Genomic DNA, 19,734 nt, shown 5'->3' with positions numbered 1-19,734 from the left:
GTGGCCCAACGGCAGAAGCATAGAGAGGGGAAAGAGCCCAGAGGGGGGAGGATGAGGCCTGCTAGCAGGTGTGTGATGACTCAGCAGTATTCACTGTAGGTAGTCTGTTCTTCCTGCTCCTCTGGAAGGTGCATTTGTACAAATCATAGCTGTAAGCATTGAGCTCAGAGCTGGCAATGCTGGGCCTTGTTAGTGAATCCTAGCGGATTATTGGCTTTGGAGGAAGTCACCAGGCTTAGGTGGAACGCTTCTTTTCTTTTTTGAATCAGAAGATGTTTTGCTTGGATTTAAAGAAGCTGAAGAATCCAATCATTGTAAATATTTATTTAAACCTTTTTAAAAGATTTACTGATTTATTTGAGAGAGAGGGAGAGGGGGAGAGAGGGGGAGAGAGTCCTTTAAGCAGACTCCATGCTGAGCGCAGAGCCCGATGGAGGGCTCGATTTCATGACACTGAGATCATGACCTGAACATGAAACCAAGACTCAGACACTTCACTGACTCTGCCACCCAGGCACCTCTCATTATAAAATATTTTAGAATACTTCATGTAGCATAGAATGTATGCTTCTGAGAGGTCTGAGATTGTAGGGATGTATAGGTGAGGACTCTTGAGCGGAGCAGAGTGATTTGACTCAGAGTTACTCTTTGGAAGGTTTCGTCATTCACATTGGCTGTGGTGTCTTCCACCAGACTAAAAGCTTGACTGCTCCCAAGCAGGGGAGTTTGTCTTTTTCATCTTTGTATCTTTAATGCATAACATAGTGATTAGCACATGGTGGGTGCTCAGTAATGGTGTGTCAAACTGATGTAGACTGAACTGAAGGCTCCCTGGGGATTCGTGGTTTCCTAGGTGCTGGCAATGGTGAGAACTGCTTCCTCACACATGTGCCATCAGGGGCTGCTTTGGTGGGACGGCCCAGGAGCTGGAGAGCTCAGCAGACTTGTGCTAGAGAGTCTGTTTAGTTTGATGAGCTTCAGAGAAGGGTATGGGACGAGGAGCCTTTAAAATTTAAAGTAGCTCTGGCTTTCCCAGAAGCAGCCCTGTTCCCTGAGGAGGTGATACCTGGAGAGACATCTGGGGACTAGGTCATCCCCTTCCAAATTTTCCATCACATCTGAAACCCCCTCCTAGCTCCACAAAAGAGTCCCTTGCCATGCTTGCTGTAACATATGGATTGCTTAGGCCAAGGGGTAGTTTACATTCTACAGTTTCCTCCTTCTCACAAGGGGAAGTGGACCCAGGACCTGTTCCTTAAGTGTATCCAAGAAGGATAGTGGCATTGTTTTCTTGGGAGGTACATGTGTAAGAATGGGTGATGGTATTTCAAGCCAATTGCAAAGGATACATGTTTCATTATAAAAACAGGAAGCAAAGTATTTCATTTCAGTGTTTTTATCTTCAGAAAATATAAACTGAGTAACAAATAATTGCCTGTCTTATAAATTGTTGGTTTCCAAATCAATTTTTGGACTCTCTGTTTTTCAATTAAAAACTAAAAAGTTTCTGGTTAGTGCTGGTTATCTCCCCAGACTTTGCTTTCTGACATAGGCTTAGCTGTGCCTAATAAATACCCCACTAACTGACAGAGAGATTGTTAGAATAACAGCTCTGCAAGTTTATGTAGCTTATGTAACTTTTGAACCTTGCAGGTACGACGGTGCCAGCCCACAGGGCTATCCTGGTGGCCCGCTGTGAAGTGATGGCAGCCATGTTCAATGGGAACTACATGGAAGCAAAGAGTGTTCTGATTCCAGTTTACGGTGTTTCCAAAGAAACTTTCTTGTCATTCTTAGAATACCTATACACTGACTCCTGTTGCCCAGGTGAGCAGTCTGAATATTAGATAATATCTCACAATTTCTTTTCCTTCTTACACATTTTGATGCATTGCTTTCTATGAAATTTGTTTTTGCTTAAGATTGATCGAAGTTGACATCATGGAATGTGCTGGTCAGGTGAGGTAGTATTGGGATGACAATTAATTCAATTAATTTTCAGTCAGTTTTCACATCCCAGCTAGTCCCAACAGTGTGGTGATTATGTGGACATCCTGGTAATGGAGGTGTTTCATGGTACCCAGTGACTAGTTTGACAGACTGGGACATCCTTTCCATAAAGAGAAGAGGTTTGAGCAGCTACTTTTATGGCTCTAACTTGTGATTGAGGCTCTTTTAAGGACTTTGAATATTCTGAGACCCCTTGGTCATCTCTGTAGCTCAGAGAATGTGGGTTTTTTTTTAAGTCTTCTTCTGACTACTCCTAAAGTTATACTGTCCTTAAACTAACTTCTTCAAAAACTTCCTGAGATGTTTAGGATGCCCAGCAGACTGTGGGATTTATTTCCCTATTCACTGACTTAGGGCTATATTTGACTAAAAACTAATCATCTTTGGTAGCTGTAAGTTGAAACAGATCTTGCAGGGTTTTTTTGTTTTGTTTTGTTTTTGTTTTTGTTTTTGTTTTCCCCTAGCTGGGGGTCTCCTTAGAGAAATTGCGAAATCCTTTCTACCATCCTAGAGCCTTGGGACACCTGCACAGAAGCCCCTTGAATTCATCTTCATCTTCTGGCCACTAGATGGCTCCCACCGCAAACACAACGACCACATACACAGCTAGAATAAGTCCTCAGCGGTTTACTCAGTCAGGGAGCCCAACACCTTGATTAGAGAACCTGGCAACGTATTCTAGCAAATACAAAAAGAAAACACACATTTCAGACCATCCCTCTCTTCAGATTTATTACTTTCACTTTTAGATTAGGAAGATTTCCAATCGTTGTCATTAAAACCTCTTAAATTTTAAACAAGTCAGGAGCCCTCTAGTGAAAGGTTTTAGAAGTTCAAAAAGAAAATTCCTTTTTTAAAGGAGCTAGTTCTGGTCTTGAAACCAGTTCTTATGGTCAGTGTTAAAAACTGGTTTATAGTATGTGCTTAATAAAAATGAAAGCATCGATTCTCATCAAAATGTGTGTTACTGTTTATTTTATATTTAATACTGGCAAATATGTATGGTATGTTAAATAAAAATTTTGAGCCAGACATAAAATAATAAGAAAGTTTAGTTGCTCAGTTGTCCTCCCATTAGTGTAACTGAAGCTTCAAATTTTAGGTTTTCTCTTGCTAATTAGAAAAAAATGCTCAGAGAAGCACTAATAACTGTAGGACAGAGCCCTTTAAAATTTGGTAAAAGGTGGGGTGCCTGGGTGGCTCAGTGGGTTAAGGCCTCTGCTTGAATTCAGCTCAGGTCATGATCTCAGGGTCCTGGGATCGAGTCCCGCATCGGGCTCTCTGCTCAGCAGGGAGCCTGCTTCCCCCTCTCTCCCTGCCTGCCTCTCTGCCTACTTGTGATCTCTGTTTGTCAAATAAATAATAAACAAAATCTTAAAAAAAAAATTTTTGGTAAAAGGTGTGGGGAGAAAATGAGTCAAAAGGAATAATCAGAAAGAAGATCAGTATTAGAATGTTTGCACTGAGAAATCGCAGAAAGGTGATCTATTCATTGTGTTAAGGATTGATCATACACGGTGTTCATGGTTCCTGGCTACAAAAAAACAATGCAAGGAATTTAAGGAGGGCTTAGAAAAAGAATTACCTTAGAAAAAGATTACAAATCACTTCTAGGCATGATTACGCACACACACACACGCATACAACCTGAGCGATTACCAGGGGTTAAGAGAAGGTGGAAATGGGGAGTTATTGCTTGACGGATATAGAGTTTCAGTTTGGGAAGAAGAAAAATGTTCTGGAGATGGAAGATGGCAATGGCTGCACCACAATGTGAGTGTGCCTTAATGCCACTGGACTGTACACTTGAAAGTGGTTATGATAAATTTTATGTCATGTTTATTTTGTCACAACAAAAACAACAAACAAACCTGGGGACTAAAGAGAAGGAAGATTTGCAGGGATTTGGTTTAGCTGGCACAGAGTTATGTAACAGCCTCAAGACTGATTATTTAAGGGCAATCATAGAATTGCCTTCTCTGAAGACTTAAAAACAACAACAACAAAAAGAGCCACTTTAGAGTGTGAAGGCCTGAATTAATTCTTTCTAAAATGGCACGACAGGGGCACCTACTGATAGGGGCTCCCGTGGCGAAGTGCGCCACTCTGGATTTCAGGGTTGTGAGTTCGTGGCCTGGCTTCACTGTCCACCTTCTCTTCTTTCCCTTCCTCGTCAGCTGGCATTTTCCAGGCTATGTGTCTTCTGATCTGTGCTGAGATGTACCAGGTGTCCAGGTTGCAGCACATCTGTGAGCTCTTCATCATCACGCAGCTGCAGAGTATGCCTAGCAGGGAGCTGGCGTCTATGAACCTGGATATCGTCGACCTGCTCAAAAAAGCCAAGGTACCTGCCCCTTTGTATCTGCTTGCTGGATTTAAAAAAAAAAAAGATTCTGTTTCTTGAGAGAGACACCCATGTTTGTCTTAGTTTAGACGTTTGGCCAAATGAGGTTAAAGGGCCCTCACAACAGTTTCTGGGACTGGATCATTTTGAAGCATCGGATGTTTGAGCACTGTTTTCCAGGGGGGTAGAATTTGCTGATGGGAAATTTTTCACCTGTATGGCAGCCTGTTTTAGTCTCATCTGAGTGTGGTGCTTTATTGTGCCATATCGGCATTGTAGGAAATAGAACTTAGGTTGAATTTCCCCAGAGCTATCCCATCTTAGGGTTCATGAAAGAAAAATGACAGAACTGGTCCATGCATATTGACAGAGATAGTTAGGCTAAACTCATTTATGTGTTCATTCATTCATCTGTCATTTCATGGACGTGTTTTAGAGTTCCCTGTTGTTTGTAGGATGTATCAGTGTACTTCATTTATCCTTTCAAAATGCCTTTTGTTGATGGGGTCTCATGTACCTTCAGTAAAAACAGTGTTGAGAATCACTACAGTACACCACACTTTCTGGCTTCTTCTAAGCTTAGGGCATTTATGTTTTTAAGAATTGGATTTCTCCACATTCTAGGGAATAGAGTTTGCATGGTTAAGCAAATTGTAAGGAACTGCAGTCACAAAGAGCCTAGAACCTGAATCTGACAAAGGACTGGGCTGATCTATAAGTAAAGTAGGTTTCCGGTCTTGGAAGTCGTCTGGAGCCGGCAGATGTTGTGCCAGTCAAAAATTGGTTATTTCCTCATTCCCACTAAAGGGGGGAAGGAAGTTTATTCAAATGTGTCATCCTACCCCTGATTATTCTACTGTTCCATCCTCTGCCCTGTGACAGTTTTAGGGCTTCCGGCTGTCATGGAATATAGTGGTCTATATTGAACTTGCCATAAGCTGAAACGTCTAGGTCTTTTTTACAGGAATATATTTGATCCATCATTGGTGACTAACAGGACTTCGCAAAATGTTATCTGTCATACAGCATTTGGCAATCCCTATCAACTTGGAAAGAAATTAGAAAAATAGGACAACTCTGTCTTCAAGTTGCTGAAATGGAGCCACATAAAGTGGCAAAGGACAGACTGCTAAAATCTTGCCTCCACGTTGAGATGAACTCATAAATCAATAATGTATATTTCTGGGCAAAGAAGGGAATTCATTTAAAGCCTCTAGGTCTTCTCTAGGTTTTCTCTTACTGTCTTTTAAACTATTTTGGAGTTTGTTTCTTTCATCATCAAGTCTTAAGGCCTTACATATTTAATTTTAAGGATAAAAACAAATCAAAAGAATTGAGTAACCTTCTGCACAGTGTTGGAGCTTGATGCTGGGGCCACTGGCTGGCCATTGAGCTCACAAGTGTAGGCAGTGTGCACTTGAGGGCTAAGCCCTTTGCTAACACCACAAGGGCCTCTGGCCCAGCGAGTACAGTGTGATAGTAATTCTTGCTACAAGAACAAAACAAAGCCAGAAAAATACAAAACATCACTGCGTAACCTTGATCTCTCTTTGTAATTCATTCACACTGAGCCTGGGATAAATAGCTAACTTCTAGATTTACTTTAAAATTTCTTTTTCATTCTCTCTGGTATTTTTTACAGCCTATGTTCATTTTTGTTGTATCATTTGCATACTATTCTACCAAGTCTGTCATACTTTAAAAGAATGAGCACAAGCTTCTCTTTTTTTTATCTCGTCGTGTCCTTTTAGTAGCTGCATTCAAGAACTTCCTGTCCGGTTGCATTGATGTTTCAGGTCGCACGCGTGCACGTGCGTACAGGTCTCCTCACTGGTGTCATTTATGATTGCGTTGTCAGTGGTTCTTCTGACCTGTTTTCCCTGACTCTGTGCTTTCTGATTTTGTAATTATCCTTATTTCTTTCTCTTTAATTTTAAAAGTTTAAGATACCAGACCTTTTTGAATTTTACTTTTTGTTTCTGAAGACTTTTTTAATTTATAGGATTAAGCCTCCAATTACCAGTTTCTCTTTATTCTCTTCATGGTGGTCCCCAATTTGGCAATTACAAATCCAATATAACAGGATCATTGTCATTGCCAGTTCTCTTGGAAGTTACTACTTTGAGGCTTTAGTTCACCAGCCAGTTCATATTGTTGGTCAGAATTTTAGGTAATTTTTCCTTCATTGTTTCTCTGACTTCTGGGAGGTGAAACTGTCTTTTAGCAGAATTAGACTTGGAGTAGTTTTTTTTGAATAATAAAAATCTCCAAGCACTCTACTGTCATCTCTGCTAGTTTTTCATTGTTTATCAGGAAAGCATCCTGCATACTTTTGATAGAGTGGAGCGCTTTGATATTCTCTCACTTCTGCTTCCTCCTTTCCCTTCCCCTAATGTTTCTCAATTCCTTATCATGATTTTACCTTCAAGTTCATCTGTTTCCATCAAGTTGGACTTTTATTTGGCAGAGAAAGACACAGTGAGAGAGGGAACACAAGTAGGGCGAGTGGGAGAGGGAGAAGCAGGCGCTTCCCGCTGAGCAGGAGCCTGATAAGAGCCTGGATCCCAGGACTCTGGGATCCTGTTCTGAGCTGATCCCAGACACTTAACTACTGAGCCACCCAGGTGCCCCAAGTTGGACTTTGAACATGCAAGAGAAGCTTCTTTCCCTTAATCAGATTCAGTCCCTTGAACTCAGGTAGGCATCTCCTTATCTCTGCTCCCTTTTCTGTCCTAACTAGCCAAACTTCGGTGATTCCTCTGAAGTCCTGCTAACCATATTAAAGTTTCAAACTCAGTATCTTACTTATAAAAACTCAATGTGTTTTATAATCTGTACGTTAATATTTGGCTGCTGCAGGCTACCAGTTTTCTGATCTTTTCCTTGTGAGTTTCTGGGTATTTTTTCCACCACTATTATTCTTCACAGAACTGTTAAATGCATTGTGTTTATGGTATTTTTAAAGCCTTTCTTTTTTATTTTGTTGTTTATTTCAGTTTAAACCTGCTTCGTCAGGGGCACCTGGGTGCCGCAGTCAGATAAGCATCCAATTCTTGGTTTCTGCTGAGGTTGTGATCTTGAGGTTGTGAGATTGAGCCCCCAAGTAGCTTCAGGCTCATGCTCAGTGGGGAGTCTGCTTAAGATTCTCTCTCCCTCTTCCTCTGTTCCCCGACTCGTGCTTGTGTGTGATAGTTATGATACCTTGAATCTTGGTCAAAACTAAAATTCTTTATTTTAACCATGTTTCTGTAGCTAGCTATTCATTTCTGTGATCGTCCTTCTCCTTAAAGTCGCAGCCCTTAGGTGATGTCCTGAACTTTTCTTTGTAGGTTATCTGCTTTGGGTTAATCATTTGATCGTGCTGGTGGCTTCTGTTAAAATAGCTGCACATTCTTGTTCTATCTCTTTGAGATCACTCACATTTATCGGCTTAAAGTTAAGGCGAGTAAAAATTGGTAAAATGTGATGTGGGATCTAATGAACCATAAAGTATCTTACAATTCAAAAATTTTTATTTTGTATAATGAAAAGTAGAGGAACCTGTGGATTTAACATGTGAAAATATTCCCACATTATATTAAAAGAGCAATACGTGAGTTTTTTCTTTAAGATTTGAGATTATAAATCTTTCTTCGATTTAGCATTATTTCTTATATAATACTTTAGCGTTCCCTTAAAAGAGCTATATTTAGCTTAAAGGTGCAGACAACCTAAATGTCCATCAACAGGTGAATGGATAAAGAAAATGTGGTGTATACACACAGTGGAATATTACTCAGTCTTAAAAAGGAATAATGTAATATGTGCTGCAACATGGATGGTACTTGAGGACATTATTCTAAGTACGATAAACCAGGCAGAACAAGCATACCTATTGTATAAGCCAGGGTCTGTGAGGTATCTAGAATAGTCAAATTCAGAGAGAGAATAATAGAATAGTGGCTACCAGGGACTAGGGGGAGGGGTAGAAGGGGAGTTACTATTTAGTGTGTAGAGTTTCAGTTTGGAATGATAAAAACTTTCTGGAAATAGATAGTAGTGATGGTTGCATGATAATGTGAATGTACTTAATGCCACTGGTACCCTTAAAAAAGGTTAAAATGGTAAATTTTATGTTTTGTGCATTTTAACCACAATAATAAAAAAAAGAACTGTACTCATGTATCAAAGTGGCCTGCCAGCACGTTATGTAGTCTGAATTGAGTGGTTAGATGGATCAGTGAGCATCACTGGTCGACTGGCACCAAGGTGAGGATGTCATGGCCACAGTGCTCTCAATTTCCCTTCCATTAGCTATTGAAATTCAAAATGAGAAATGTGCTAGAAATCCTGCTCACCATAAGAGCATATAACTACATCCTAGTTAAAAGCATCCTCTTAACTATATCCTAGATAAAAGCAACTGCTCAGACATAACCTTCTCATAGAGGTATGTACACATTGAAGCCCATGCCCTTAGGTTGATGACATTTCCTTCACAAAATATATTTCAGTTTGCCCCATGGGTGAACTTGTTTAGCTATGGCCAAGGATGTACCTTCGTGAACCATAATCATATCTCTGTTACACAGCTGTAAGTGCGATTAGTGACGGCCATGACCTTAGATTAAAGGAAATCCTTAAGAACCTCAAAGAGTCTCTTAACCACTGATGCAGTGTGCCTCTGCTCAAGACAGTGAGATACTCTAGCACCAGTGGCTTGTTATTCATTTGATTTGGTCTCTTCCCTGATGTAATTTTATTATTACATGCAAATAATCTCCCTTTTCCTTTCTGCTCTCAGGGGAGGCGGAAGGCTGCGTCACATGCGGACACAGTCAATATGGAGTCCTGCTCTACACAAATCCTGCCAGACCGTTCTCTCCACCTATTCATCATCTGGATGTCTGGATGGTTACTAGTACAACATTGTTTCACTTTCCATTTTTCTTGCAGTTTCACCACTCGGATTGCCTTTCAACCTGGCTGCTTCATTTCATTGCTACTAACTACCTCATCTTCAGCCAAAAGCCTGAATTTCAGGATCTTTCAGGTAGGTTCCCAATTACTCTTTTGAAATGAAAATTTTGTTCTTTGCTCTTAGGTTTAAGAGGTAGTTTGTAGGGATAGTAGTTGTTAAAAAACAAAAAGTTAAAAAAAAAAAGTCAGTGTAATACCTTCCTCTTAACTACACAGTGTGGTGATTTTAACTTACACTTTAACTTACAGTCACCTGGTTATAACAATAGTTTGACCTGTGTTACACAAGAAGCTTTCTAATGATTGTTTTATAGCTCCCATCCATTTTTAAGGGTGCCTTTTTTTCTGAAGTAAAGTGATAAGGTAGCCTCAGGTGGAATTTGATTGTGACAAACAATATTTTAGTTTTAACTACCTAAATCAGAAGCAAAATTTTAACAGTGCAGATTTAAATTTTTTTCTTGTGAAGGAAATTGTAACTGTCATTTATTATTTATAATATGTAGTTCTGTTGTTCTGATATGCACATTTATTTAAGCGTATCTGTATAGGAATAACAGTTTTTTAATTGGTCAGAAAGTGTTGCAAAACTTACTGAACAGAGAGTGTACATAATGTGATCTTTAAGGTGAGTTGTGAAGATTAAAACCAGTCAAAGTGTGAGCTCCTGAATGCTGCACAAGAAGAAAGAAAATGAGAACCGAATAGTCATCAGAGTAGATGGTCAGTTTAGATACGATGGTGTGCTCATGTTACTTAGAATAGGCTCAGGGAATAATTTTTTTTTTTTTTAATCGCCTAGTTAAGTAGTTTTAAACTCTAAGCAGGGATGTCCATAGAGACACCTGAAGGTTTTCTGAGGAGGGGGCTGAGAGCAGGGAGTGGCTGAGGGAAGAGGAGGGAAGGAAGAAGAGAAGGCTGGAGGCTGTAGTTCTTAGACCCCTGGCCCTTCAGCCTGTAGTTTTTATCTTCTGTTTTATCTGCTGTTCTCCATAACATTTTACTTGTAAAAGATAATCTGCTGCTAAAATATTAGAAAGTCTCTGGTTTCTTTCATCTTCTTAGACAGATAAGGAAACCAGGAAACGGTCCATTTTTGGCAGATATATTCAGTTGGTTGACAAAGATCGTATGCCTATTGAGAGCCTTCTTATATAGAACTTACTTATTAGTGCAGTAGAGAAACACAGTAAAGCAGAATAAAGATATTTACTAACCATCTTCTCTGTGCAAGAAAGAAAGAAACTAATTCCATTCATAAAGAGAAGGCATGCTTCTTGCCATTAGTAGGGACATTCTAATACAGTCATTTTTTAAGAAATTAATTAAAAATGAAACAAGTGGACATTGTGATTTTAGAACCACCTTTGTTATGCTGCCTTAGGTTCCCTTCATTTGTAAAAGAAAAATAAGATTATTTTCCATTTACTGTCTTGTATAGATGAATGCTACACATGGAGTACTAGTACAAGCTTAGGAGAATGTACTCTGTAAATCCTTTGTGTTATAAATTTTTATTTTATTTTATTTTATTACTTACACAATTGACTATAAAGTGTGTTATGACCACCTGGCATAGTGAGAAGTTGGACTCCAGGGTGTAATTTGAGAAGACAGGGTAAGAAGATGAGACTGTGTCCTTGGTTGTCGTCTGTTCCTTTGATGAGGACTAGAAGCGTCTTCTGAATGTTGCAGTTCATTGGTACCTGTTTATGTTCAGGACCTGCTGTGATGTGTCCTTGGGAGCAGAGAATAAAAGCCCCTGGTGGATAGGGAAGAGTTAGATAGTCTAACTGAGTGGTCACAAACTGGGAATCTGGGGGTTGAAAGGAACTGAATACGGTCTGCCAAGGGGTTTTATTTGGGCTACATGGTATTACCTTTTTTTAGTGTCACCATTTAAAAATTGTAACAGGGCACATCTTAAAAATCAAATTTCTGGCTTCTTTGGAAAAGTTGGAAGATCTGGCTGTCCTGGGCCCATCTTCCCACGTGGAAGCAACCTGGACCTAAGCAGTAACTCAGCCCATTTACAGGAGCACGTGTCCTGCTGAAGGTTGTAGTCAGCTCTTCTCCCTGCTGTCTTACACTTGAACTGCCTCACAAGGTTGCTTGAAGTTGGAAGGGTTCTTGTCACTGTTTACAGCTCCCTTCAATGATTTTCCGCCTTTGGTTTCAAAAATTACCAAGTTATTGTTGGAATTCTGTGAACCGTTTTCTCTTGCCTGAGAATTCTTCTTCTTTAAAGGCAGAACTCAGTTGAAGAGCTCATTCAGTGTTAGGTATGTTTTATATGTTGGACTCTTTGAACACAAACAGCAATGCATAGGAATATAAGTTACTCTTGGCATTTGCGGATTCAATATTCTCACAGGTTAATTTAGCTTGATATTATGTTACATATTATATATGTGGAGTCTTTTGTCTTGTTTTGGTTTTTGCTGGCTACCAGAGCTCATCTCTGATAACTTTTTCTCTTTTTTTTTAAATCTTAACCAAGAGAGTAGTCTTATGTCACGTTTGCTTACTAATGAATCCTACAACTAACTTCCCTGAGCTGCTAGGTCATTTCTTTTTGTCCAAGTCCTGCAGCCTAGATCATGACCTCATTAGTCCAAATTATAATATATGCGGTCACACAGTAGATGGGGAAGTGGGAACTGACTTAGCAGAAGGAAAGCTAAGCACCCACAGAAGGGAATGCTGATGAGAAGCAAGCTGACTCCCTCAGCAGAGTACCAAGACACCTTAGAAATGTGAGGGACCAGGTATTTCAGAAAGCAGAGTAAAGCTTGGGGCTGAAATTAGTAGAACTGGTTGAAAGAGGTGACGAAGGGAGTGCCTGGGTGGCTCAGTCAGTTGAGCATCAGACTCTGGGACTTGGCCTAGGTCTTGGTCTTGGTGTTGAACCCCCCGTCGGGCTCTGCGCTCAGCATGGGGTCTGCTTGAGATTCTCTCCCTCTCCCCTGGCTTGTGTGTGCTCTTTCTCTACAAAAAATAAATAAATAAAATCTTTAAATATTATTAAAATATTTTAAGAAAAGAAGAAGAAAGTTATGAACTATCAACTTGCTGCACTCCATCCCACTCGGGCAGGCAACTCCTTTTCCTTCATCGTTGTAGGAGATGGGAGATTTATTCCTGCAGAAATTAAACCAAAAGAATTCTAGAATCACAAATTCCAGGTATAGCTAAGATTAGGTTAAGGAGCTGAGCTGAAGGAGCACCTGGGTGCCTTAGTCATTAAGTGTCTGCCTTCAGCTCAGTTCATGATCCCAGAGTCCTGGGATCAAGTCCCACATTGAGCTCCCTGCTCAGCGGGGAATCTACTTCTCCCTCTCCAGCTCCCTGTGCTTGTGTTCCCTCTCTTGCTATCTCTCTGTCAGACAAATAAATAAAATCTGAAAAAAAGAAAAAAAGAGCTGAACTGAGAACATGGGGATCATGCAAAAGTGTGCACATTGTATAGTAAGCCACCAACCTCCTTCCTGTGTCCAGCTTCTAGAATTCCAGCACCAGGTATTGCTGCCTTGACTCCCACAGTCTGAGCATGAGATTGAAGCATCTTTCTCTGGCCCTGGAGAAAAAATATATAGGTGCAATCATTTGGAAATTCTGTCTGTGAACCCAACAGATAACTTCTCAATTATTCCAACAGTCAGTAAGTCCTACCCATGACCACAAGATACCCAAACAGCTATCTGGTATCTCACTCTCAAACGTAAGGATATAACTGAGGATCTTCAGATATTTTAGGCAATACCTAACATGAAAGATAGATACCAAAACCAAAATAAAATTGATAAAACAGAAGAGAAGGAATTTAGAGGAACAAAGAATAGAAAAAAATCCTTTAAAAATCTTAAATATCGTCAGTGAATAAGAGATATAATTCATAAAGCAGGAGAGAATGTTATTTAAAAAAAAAAAAACAATATTCACAAAGACAGTAGAATGATGGTTGCCAGGGATGGGGGGATGGGGAAATGGGGAGTTGTTAATGGGTATAGAGTTTTAGTTTTGCAAGATGAAAAGAGTTGTGGAAATTGGTTGGACCATAATGTGAATGTACATGACAATACTGAACTATATACCTAAAAATTGTTAAGATAGTAAATTTTATGTTATGTATGCTTTACCATAGTGTAGAAAACAGTACAAAAAAAAAGTTCTTAGAAATTAAACATGGTAGCCAAAAAACAAAAACAACAACAAAACAACAAATAACAACAACGAAAACCCCTAAATAAATAAAAGAGTTTAAACAAGTACATAAAAGTTGAAAGATAAGGATGAGGACATCTTCTAAAAAGTGAGACAAAAAGATTAAGAGGAGAGAAAGTTTTTTTTTTTTTTAATTTGGGGCTCAATCCAGATGAAGTATCTGACTTGAAGAAGTTAATGCAGAATAAAACAGTGAAGAGGAAAATATCAAGGAAGTAATACAAGAAATTATTCTAGTCCTGAAGGACCCAAGTCTTAAGACTGAAAGGACCTGCTAGGCACTCAGCAGTATGAGTGAACAAAGTCCATCCTTGGGACGTGCGAGAACACCAACCATAAATAGAAAAATATGAAAGTTTTAAAAGAACACAGATGACTTGCCAAGAGCTATAAATCTGAATGGTAGAGGAGTGTTTAATAACCTTGAAAACTAGAATGCAGAGGAATTCTGTCTTCAACATTCTGAGGAAAGTTTTTCACCTAGAATTCTGTACCAAACCAAATTATAATCGTGTGTGAGGAGGATAAAGATGTTTCATCACATGCAGGGTCTCAAAAATACTTCAGACCTACCCTTCTTTTCCAGGGAGCTAATAAGGTTGTGCTTCACCAGAAGGGAAAAACAAACTGAGTGAAGGGCTGGACTCCAAGAGCAGAGTAGATCCAACACGGAAGCAGGAAGCAGGCCTTGAAAGCCTGAGAGTGTGGGGCTGTGAGGAGAAGGGGCTGGCAGCTGCCAGGAGTGGTTAGCTTGCCTGGTGACTGTGGCTGGGTGGAAGATAGACTTGAGAGGGCCTTAGAGTTTGGGAGGGTGAGGTGGCTACAAAGAAAACTAAATGAAAAGCAAGTCTGTTATCATCTCCAAGACAAATGAGTCGCATTTGGAAAAAGCAAAAGAATATGCATAGTACTTGATGAAGCAGTGTATTATTGCAAACCACGTAATAATTTAAATCCTGATGACTGATTTAAGGGAAAGGTAAGGGATATATAGGCGAGCTCAGATCCCCTCTATCAAATAGGAAATCAGTAATAGTTAATATCTAAACTTAACCCAAAATAAAATATATGCAATTAACATTCTTTTTCTAAAAATTTTAGTGGAAGAACGCAGTTTTGTTGAAAAGCACAGATGGCCTTCGAATATGTACTTGAAGCAGCTTGCGGAATACAGGAAGTATATTCACTCCCGGAAATGTCGTTGCTTAGTAATGTAACCCAGAGCTTTTATATGCATATGCTTTTTATTATTATTATTATTATTATTATTATTATTATTACTATCATTATGAAGCAGAAGAATGGGATACCTCTGTGTTCCAGTAAAATTCTGTGACTGAAACCAATATGGGCGTTAAAAAAAATTACCATACAGCTTAATGTGTTTGTTAGTTCTCTGAAAAAAACTACTACTGTGATCTTTAAAGGGAACAAAATAGACCATAGGCTAAAACCAAGGCTTCACCATCCTAGTATGTAAAGCTGTCCTACAGCTTCTTTTTCCCTTTAAGATGCCCTGTTGCTTTAGTGATATTAATACCCCTCCCAGTTAAGTAATGTTTAAATTTAAAAACAAAATCATGTAGTATTAATTAAAAATGTTCATTATGTCTGATAAATTGCTCTATTAAAATAAGGGGCATTTTAAAGACCAAGTATGACTATTTCAATAACAAAAAAATCTAGCGTAAAGCTGATCAATCTGAAATCTTAGGAATAGAAATTTGCATGGGATTTTGAAAGTGAAATGCCACATGGTTTCAAATCAGTGAAAATGTTTGAACCATCATGAAAAAAAATTTTTTTTTTTAATGTGGACTACCGAACTGAGCCACCTTGTCTCTTCTGTGGGATTCTGATTGGGCAGGAAACCTAAACAGGGCTGGCTTTAAGGCCGTGTAACTTGTGTCATCACACAGGGCCCCATGCTTGGTTTGAGGCTCTGCTCTTGCCATTTTGAAATTCTTAATAATGTTTAAAAAAAGTCCCTGCATTTTCACCTTATACTGGGCTCCCCAAATTATGTGTGTCTCCTCGCAGGATATATACTATATTTTCTTGCTAACCACCATTCTCACTGAAAGCAAAAAAGAGGCACTGACATGGAGGGAACAGAAGGAGGCTTGCTGGAGGGAAGAGATCACGAGGGGTTTCCCAACCTTGAGGACATCTTGCAGGAGTGGAGGGTCACAAGGCGGGGTTCTCTGCTGCCACTTCAGCGGGCAAGGGAAACATGACTTGTGTTTACTCAGCTTTAAAACACTCACAGTTCTGGCTCTATCACAGTGGAAGAAATGCTTTCTTGCTCATTCTAAGACCAGGATGTTGGTAAAAGCGACTGACCAGTGTGAATTTAAAATGCATTTATAAAGATGCTCCTAGTGATGAAGTCCCAGAACCTAACTGCTCCCTCATCACTAGGAAGAGTTGCCTTCTAGAGAAATTGTAATCAGTGGCTTAAGAGTTTTTTGTTTCGTGTACTTACTAAGCTTAGGAGACCAGCGGCTTGAATTGTTTGAATTCTTTCTGAGGGCCGCAAAGTTATTTAATGAGGAGTAGCAGGAATCTTGTCGTTCAAGATAACCCAGTAAGTTAAGAGAAAGGTTATAAATCAAAGACTCAGTACATAGAGAGAAAATGGTACTAGGATAGAATTATAGTCTCTCTTGTATCACATGTCAACAGAAATAATTACATCGAAAGCTCGTAAGCTGAGAGATGGAAAACCAGATTACTATTTATTGTTAACATCATTTTCATCTGTAATTCAGTATTGGGATATATTTTTCTTCTAATTTCCAATGACTTTCAAGAACACCGAATTTTTCCAGCTATTCAAAGGTTTGATTAAATAGTTTTATATCACAGTATTAAACATACTGCTATACAGTTAGTCCTTGAATGTATGTCAACACTGTTAGAATACAACAGTAAAAACACCCTATATATATCTTCCAAGAACCCTGACTTTAATTAGATTGTATTGCTGCAGGTTACCAGAATGCATTTTATGTTTTTTGTATTTTAACCACTTGAGTTAATCAATTCTTGGCAAATCCCATCTGATAAGGATAAACATTGTAAAGAATAAAGACTATATTAGATTTCTAGAAATTCATCACATTTGAGTTCTTTTAAAACACAGTGATAGCCTTATGTTCTTCTTAAGGTAGTCTTTCCCCTATGTGAGTTACAGCACTGAAAATTCTAAATCAGTAACTTTTGATCTAGGAAATTGAAAAATATTAAGTTCTAAGGCAAAACAAAGTATTTGGTTGAAAATACTATTTCACATTTACATAGACCATAGATACTTTTGAGGTTGTTTGACCTGAGTGGAAGTTGAATTTGAAAGCTGGGGCTCTGTGGGGGTTGAGCATGTAGATTTTATTATGAAAAGTACTTGACCACCTGTGTGAGTGACTTCACCACCCTGATGTCGTGGCTTTGCAGAGCTAGTCAGAACAGTAATCAAATTAGTTTTTAAACCTAGACTCTTCGGTACCTTTGAATTAACTCAATTTAAAATAACAAGAAATTTAGAAATACTTACAAACTCTCTTGGAGAAATGAGTGCTCTTTTTGAGTTTTTTTTTTTAATTGAGAGATTATTTCTAGATGAATGTATGCTTTGTGTTCATCTCTGCTTCAATATATTTACCAAACATTTTAATTAGAGAAGATACCATGTGATAGAATTAAGGCCTCTTCTTTCTGGGCCAGGTTTTCACCTTCTATAACCCTTTGTATACTTCTGACTGCTCTCTGTTCCTATTATAAGAGAGTAGGCTTATAAAATAGAAGTTTCAGTAATGTAAGTGAAATTCACCCTGTCCAGAGAGCCTGGCAGCTTCACACTGGGCAGTGGCAGAAAACCGAACAGTTGGATAAATGGAATTTCCAAGACAGCTAAACTTTTCGATTCCAATTTTAAAAACTACACTACATTGACATACTTAATTAGAAAAACAAAATTTCCTCGAGAGTACTTTATTTTATTTAAAGCATCTGTTTAATTCAATCTTTAATAATTTTGCTAAGAAGGTTATGTGTGTATTTTAATATAGCCTGACCTGAATTTATATGTTTTTAGTTTTAGTATTTAACATTTTGTAACAAATAAACCTTTTTTAAAACAAGCTTAACACAGTGTCCTGCAATTATTTTACCTCGGATGTTGAAATGTTGGAATAAATATGGGAATATTGCCTGTGTTTCTCAAGCATAATTATGTTTCACAGATAATTTCCATTACACGTAAGGTATGTAGAATATTGCTGATGTTGTAGATGCCTGAGATCAGATAAAGACATTTATATTACCTTTACCAGCTGGTACCAGAATTTCTCTTCACAAAATAACTGTCTTTATTTAGAAAAATAGTTTGATAATTGTTTAGCATAGAAGTGAGCCCTGTGGGCTCAAATGTTGCCTGAGCCAAGACTTCTGAGAAGCAGAGAAGCTGTTCTGCATAATAAAGGGTTAAGAAGTTGGAAGTTTCCAACAAAATGAAAAGGCAAGCTGCTGAAGGGGAGAGAATAAAAATCATTTAACTTATAATGAGTTAATACCAAAATTTGTAAAGAACTGATACATCTCAGCAACAAAACAAAATAAAACATGAACAGAGAATCTGAACAGAGATTTTTTTTTTCCAAAGAAGACACAGACTTGGTCAACAGGCCCATGAAAAGATGCTCAGCTGAGAAATGCAGGTCAGAACCTCGATGAAGTATCACCTAGTACCTGTTAGAATGGCTGTTATAAAAAAGATGAGATAACAGATGTTGGCAAGGATGTGGAAAAAAGGGAACCCTCACGTAATGCTGGTGGAAATGTCGATTGGTGCAGCCACTATGGAAAACAGTGGAGACGTTCCTCAAAAAATTAAAAATGAGACTTACCATATGATCTAGCAATTTCACATTTGGGTATTTATCTGAAAAAAAAAAAAAAGAAAGAAAATGGAAAAAACTAACTTGAAAAGCTATCCGCACCTCCATGTTTATTGCAGCAGTATTTACAATAGCCAAGACATGGAAACAACCTAAGTCTCAATTAATGGGTGGAGGGATAAGGCAAATGTGGTGTATATATACAATGGAATGTTGTTCGGGTATAAAAAAGTATGAAATCTGGCCTTTTGTGACATGAATGGATCTTGAGAGCATTACATTAAGTGAAATAAGTCAGACTGAGGAGGACAAATACCATGGGATCTCACTTATATGTGGAATCTTAAAACAACAGCAACAACACGAACCACCAAGCTCATAGATACAGAGGACAGATCGGTGTTTTGCCAGAGGCAGAGTTTGGGGGTTGGGGATGGGTGAAATGGGTAAAGGGAGGTCAAAAGGTATAAACTTCTAGTAATAAGATGTCATCATTGGGTGTAATATACAGTATGGTGACTAGTTAATCCTGTATTGTCTCTCTGAAAGTTGCTAAGAGAATAGATCTCAAAATACTCCACAAGAAAAAAATCCATGACTGTGCAGTTATGGACGGTAACTAGAATGTGGTGAACATTTTGCAGTATCTACAGATATTGAATCATTATCTGTACACCTGAACTTACCAGGGCAGAAGAGGCCAGATAGAAGAGAGAGAAACACAAGGCAATCATAATACGAAAATGGGATATGCACGATGTAACACAGTCCCTCCCCCAGGTTCCCCAGTTGCTAGTAAATTCTACTAAATTCATAAAGGCCTCCACAGTTCCCCTGGAATGATGTGGCAGACACATATCTGACCGGCGACACACTCTTCTAGAGGACCCCAATTACCTGTAGAAGAACCTCCGCAGCCCTTGCTGCCATCACAGCCTTTCCTAAGTAGCCCCGTCTGTTCTGCCTTGACATGCGGGGCATTGACGGTGTACTCGCACACTTCACACTCTTCCCGTGCCTCGGGTTGGCTTGCCATTCCCTGTCTACTTTGCAGACTCCTGCATGTCCTGTAAAAACCCCACTTTAACATGTCTCTTTTGCTCTCTAGGACTGAAGAATTGTTTCTGCATGTGAATAAGAATGAATTGCTTCCACACGTGTCTTTCCTTAGCTCTTTATTCTCACCTTTCTTACGGCACTAGTGCGCTTTAGGTATTTCTGTATCAGTGGTTTCTACTTGGCTGGAACTTGAGGGCAGGGACCATGTCCTGGTTTATCTTCATGGCCCCTCTGTAACCCTGC

At 39.0% G+C, this 19,734-nt stretch overlaps 1 protein-coding gene and 1 long non-coding RNA gene across 3 annotated transcripts in view; one reads left to right on the top strand and one right to left on the bottom strand.

The window, feature by feature from the left end:
- Positions 1-17,682, top strand: part of RHOBTB3 (Rho related BTB domain containing 3) — a 54,761-nt gene extending 37,079 nt beyond the window's left edge. Inside the window, exons 9-13 of one of the 2 annotated variants that reach the window (XM_082723929.1) lie at positions 1,654-1,827; positions 4,188-4,354; positions 9,290-9,386; positions 14,639-15,918; positions 15,959-17,682. In XM_082723929.1, coding sequence (XP_082580055.1) covers positions 1,654-1,827; positions 4,188-4,354; positions 9,290-9,386; positions 14,639-14,754 — 554 coding nt within the window. In that variant the 3' untranslated portion in view covers positions 14,755-15,918; positions 15,959-17,682. Of the gene's footprint in view, positions 1-1,653; positions 1,828-4,187; positions 4,355-9,289; positions 9,387-14,638; positions 15,919-15,958 lie in introns of those variants that run through there. The other variant, XM_082723930.1, reaches the window with a different exon arrangement.
- Positions 10,812-14,631, bottom strand: LOC309861215. The gene is made up of 2 exons (XR_014309820.1): positions 12,795-14,631; positions 10,812-11,075 (listed from the first exon to the last, which is right to left on the bottom strand). It is a non-coding gene; the product is annotated as an uncharacterized lncRNA (long non-coding RNA).
- Positions 17,683-19,734: the final 2,052 nt, after the last annotated feature.

This window comes from Mustela nivalis (genome assembly GCF_964662115.1).
Source record: "Mustela nivalis genome assembly, chromosome: 3".
NCBI lineage: Eukaryota > Metazoa > Chordata > Mammalia > Carnivora > Mustelidae > Mustela > Mustela nivalis.
This window is presented reverse-complemented; position numbering and strand designations above follow the sequence as displayed.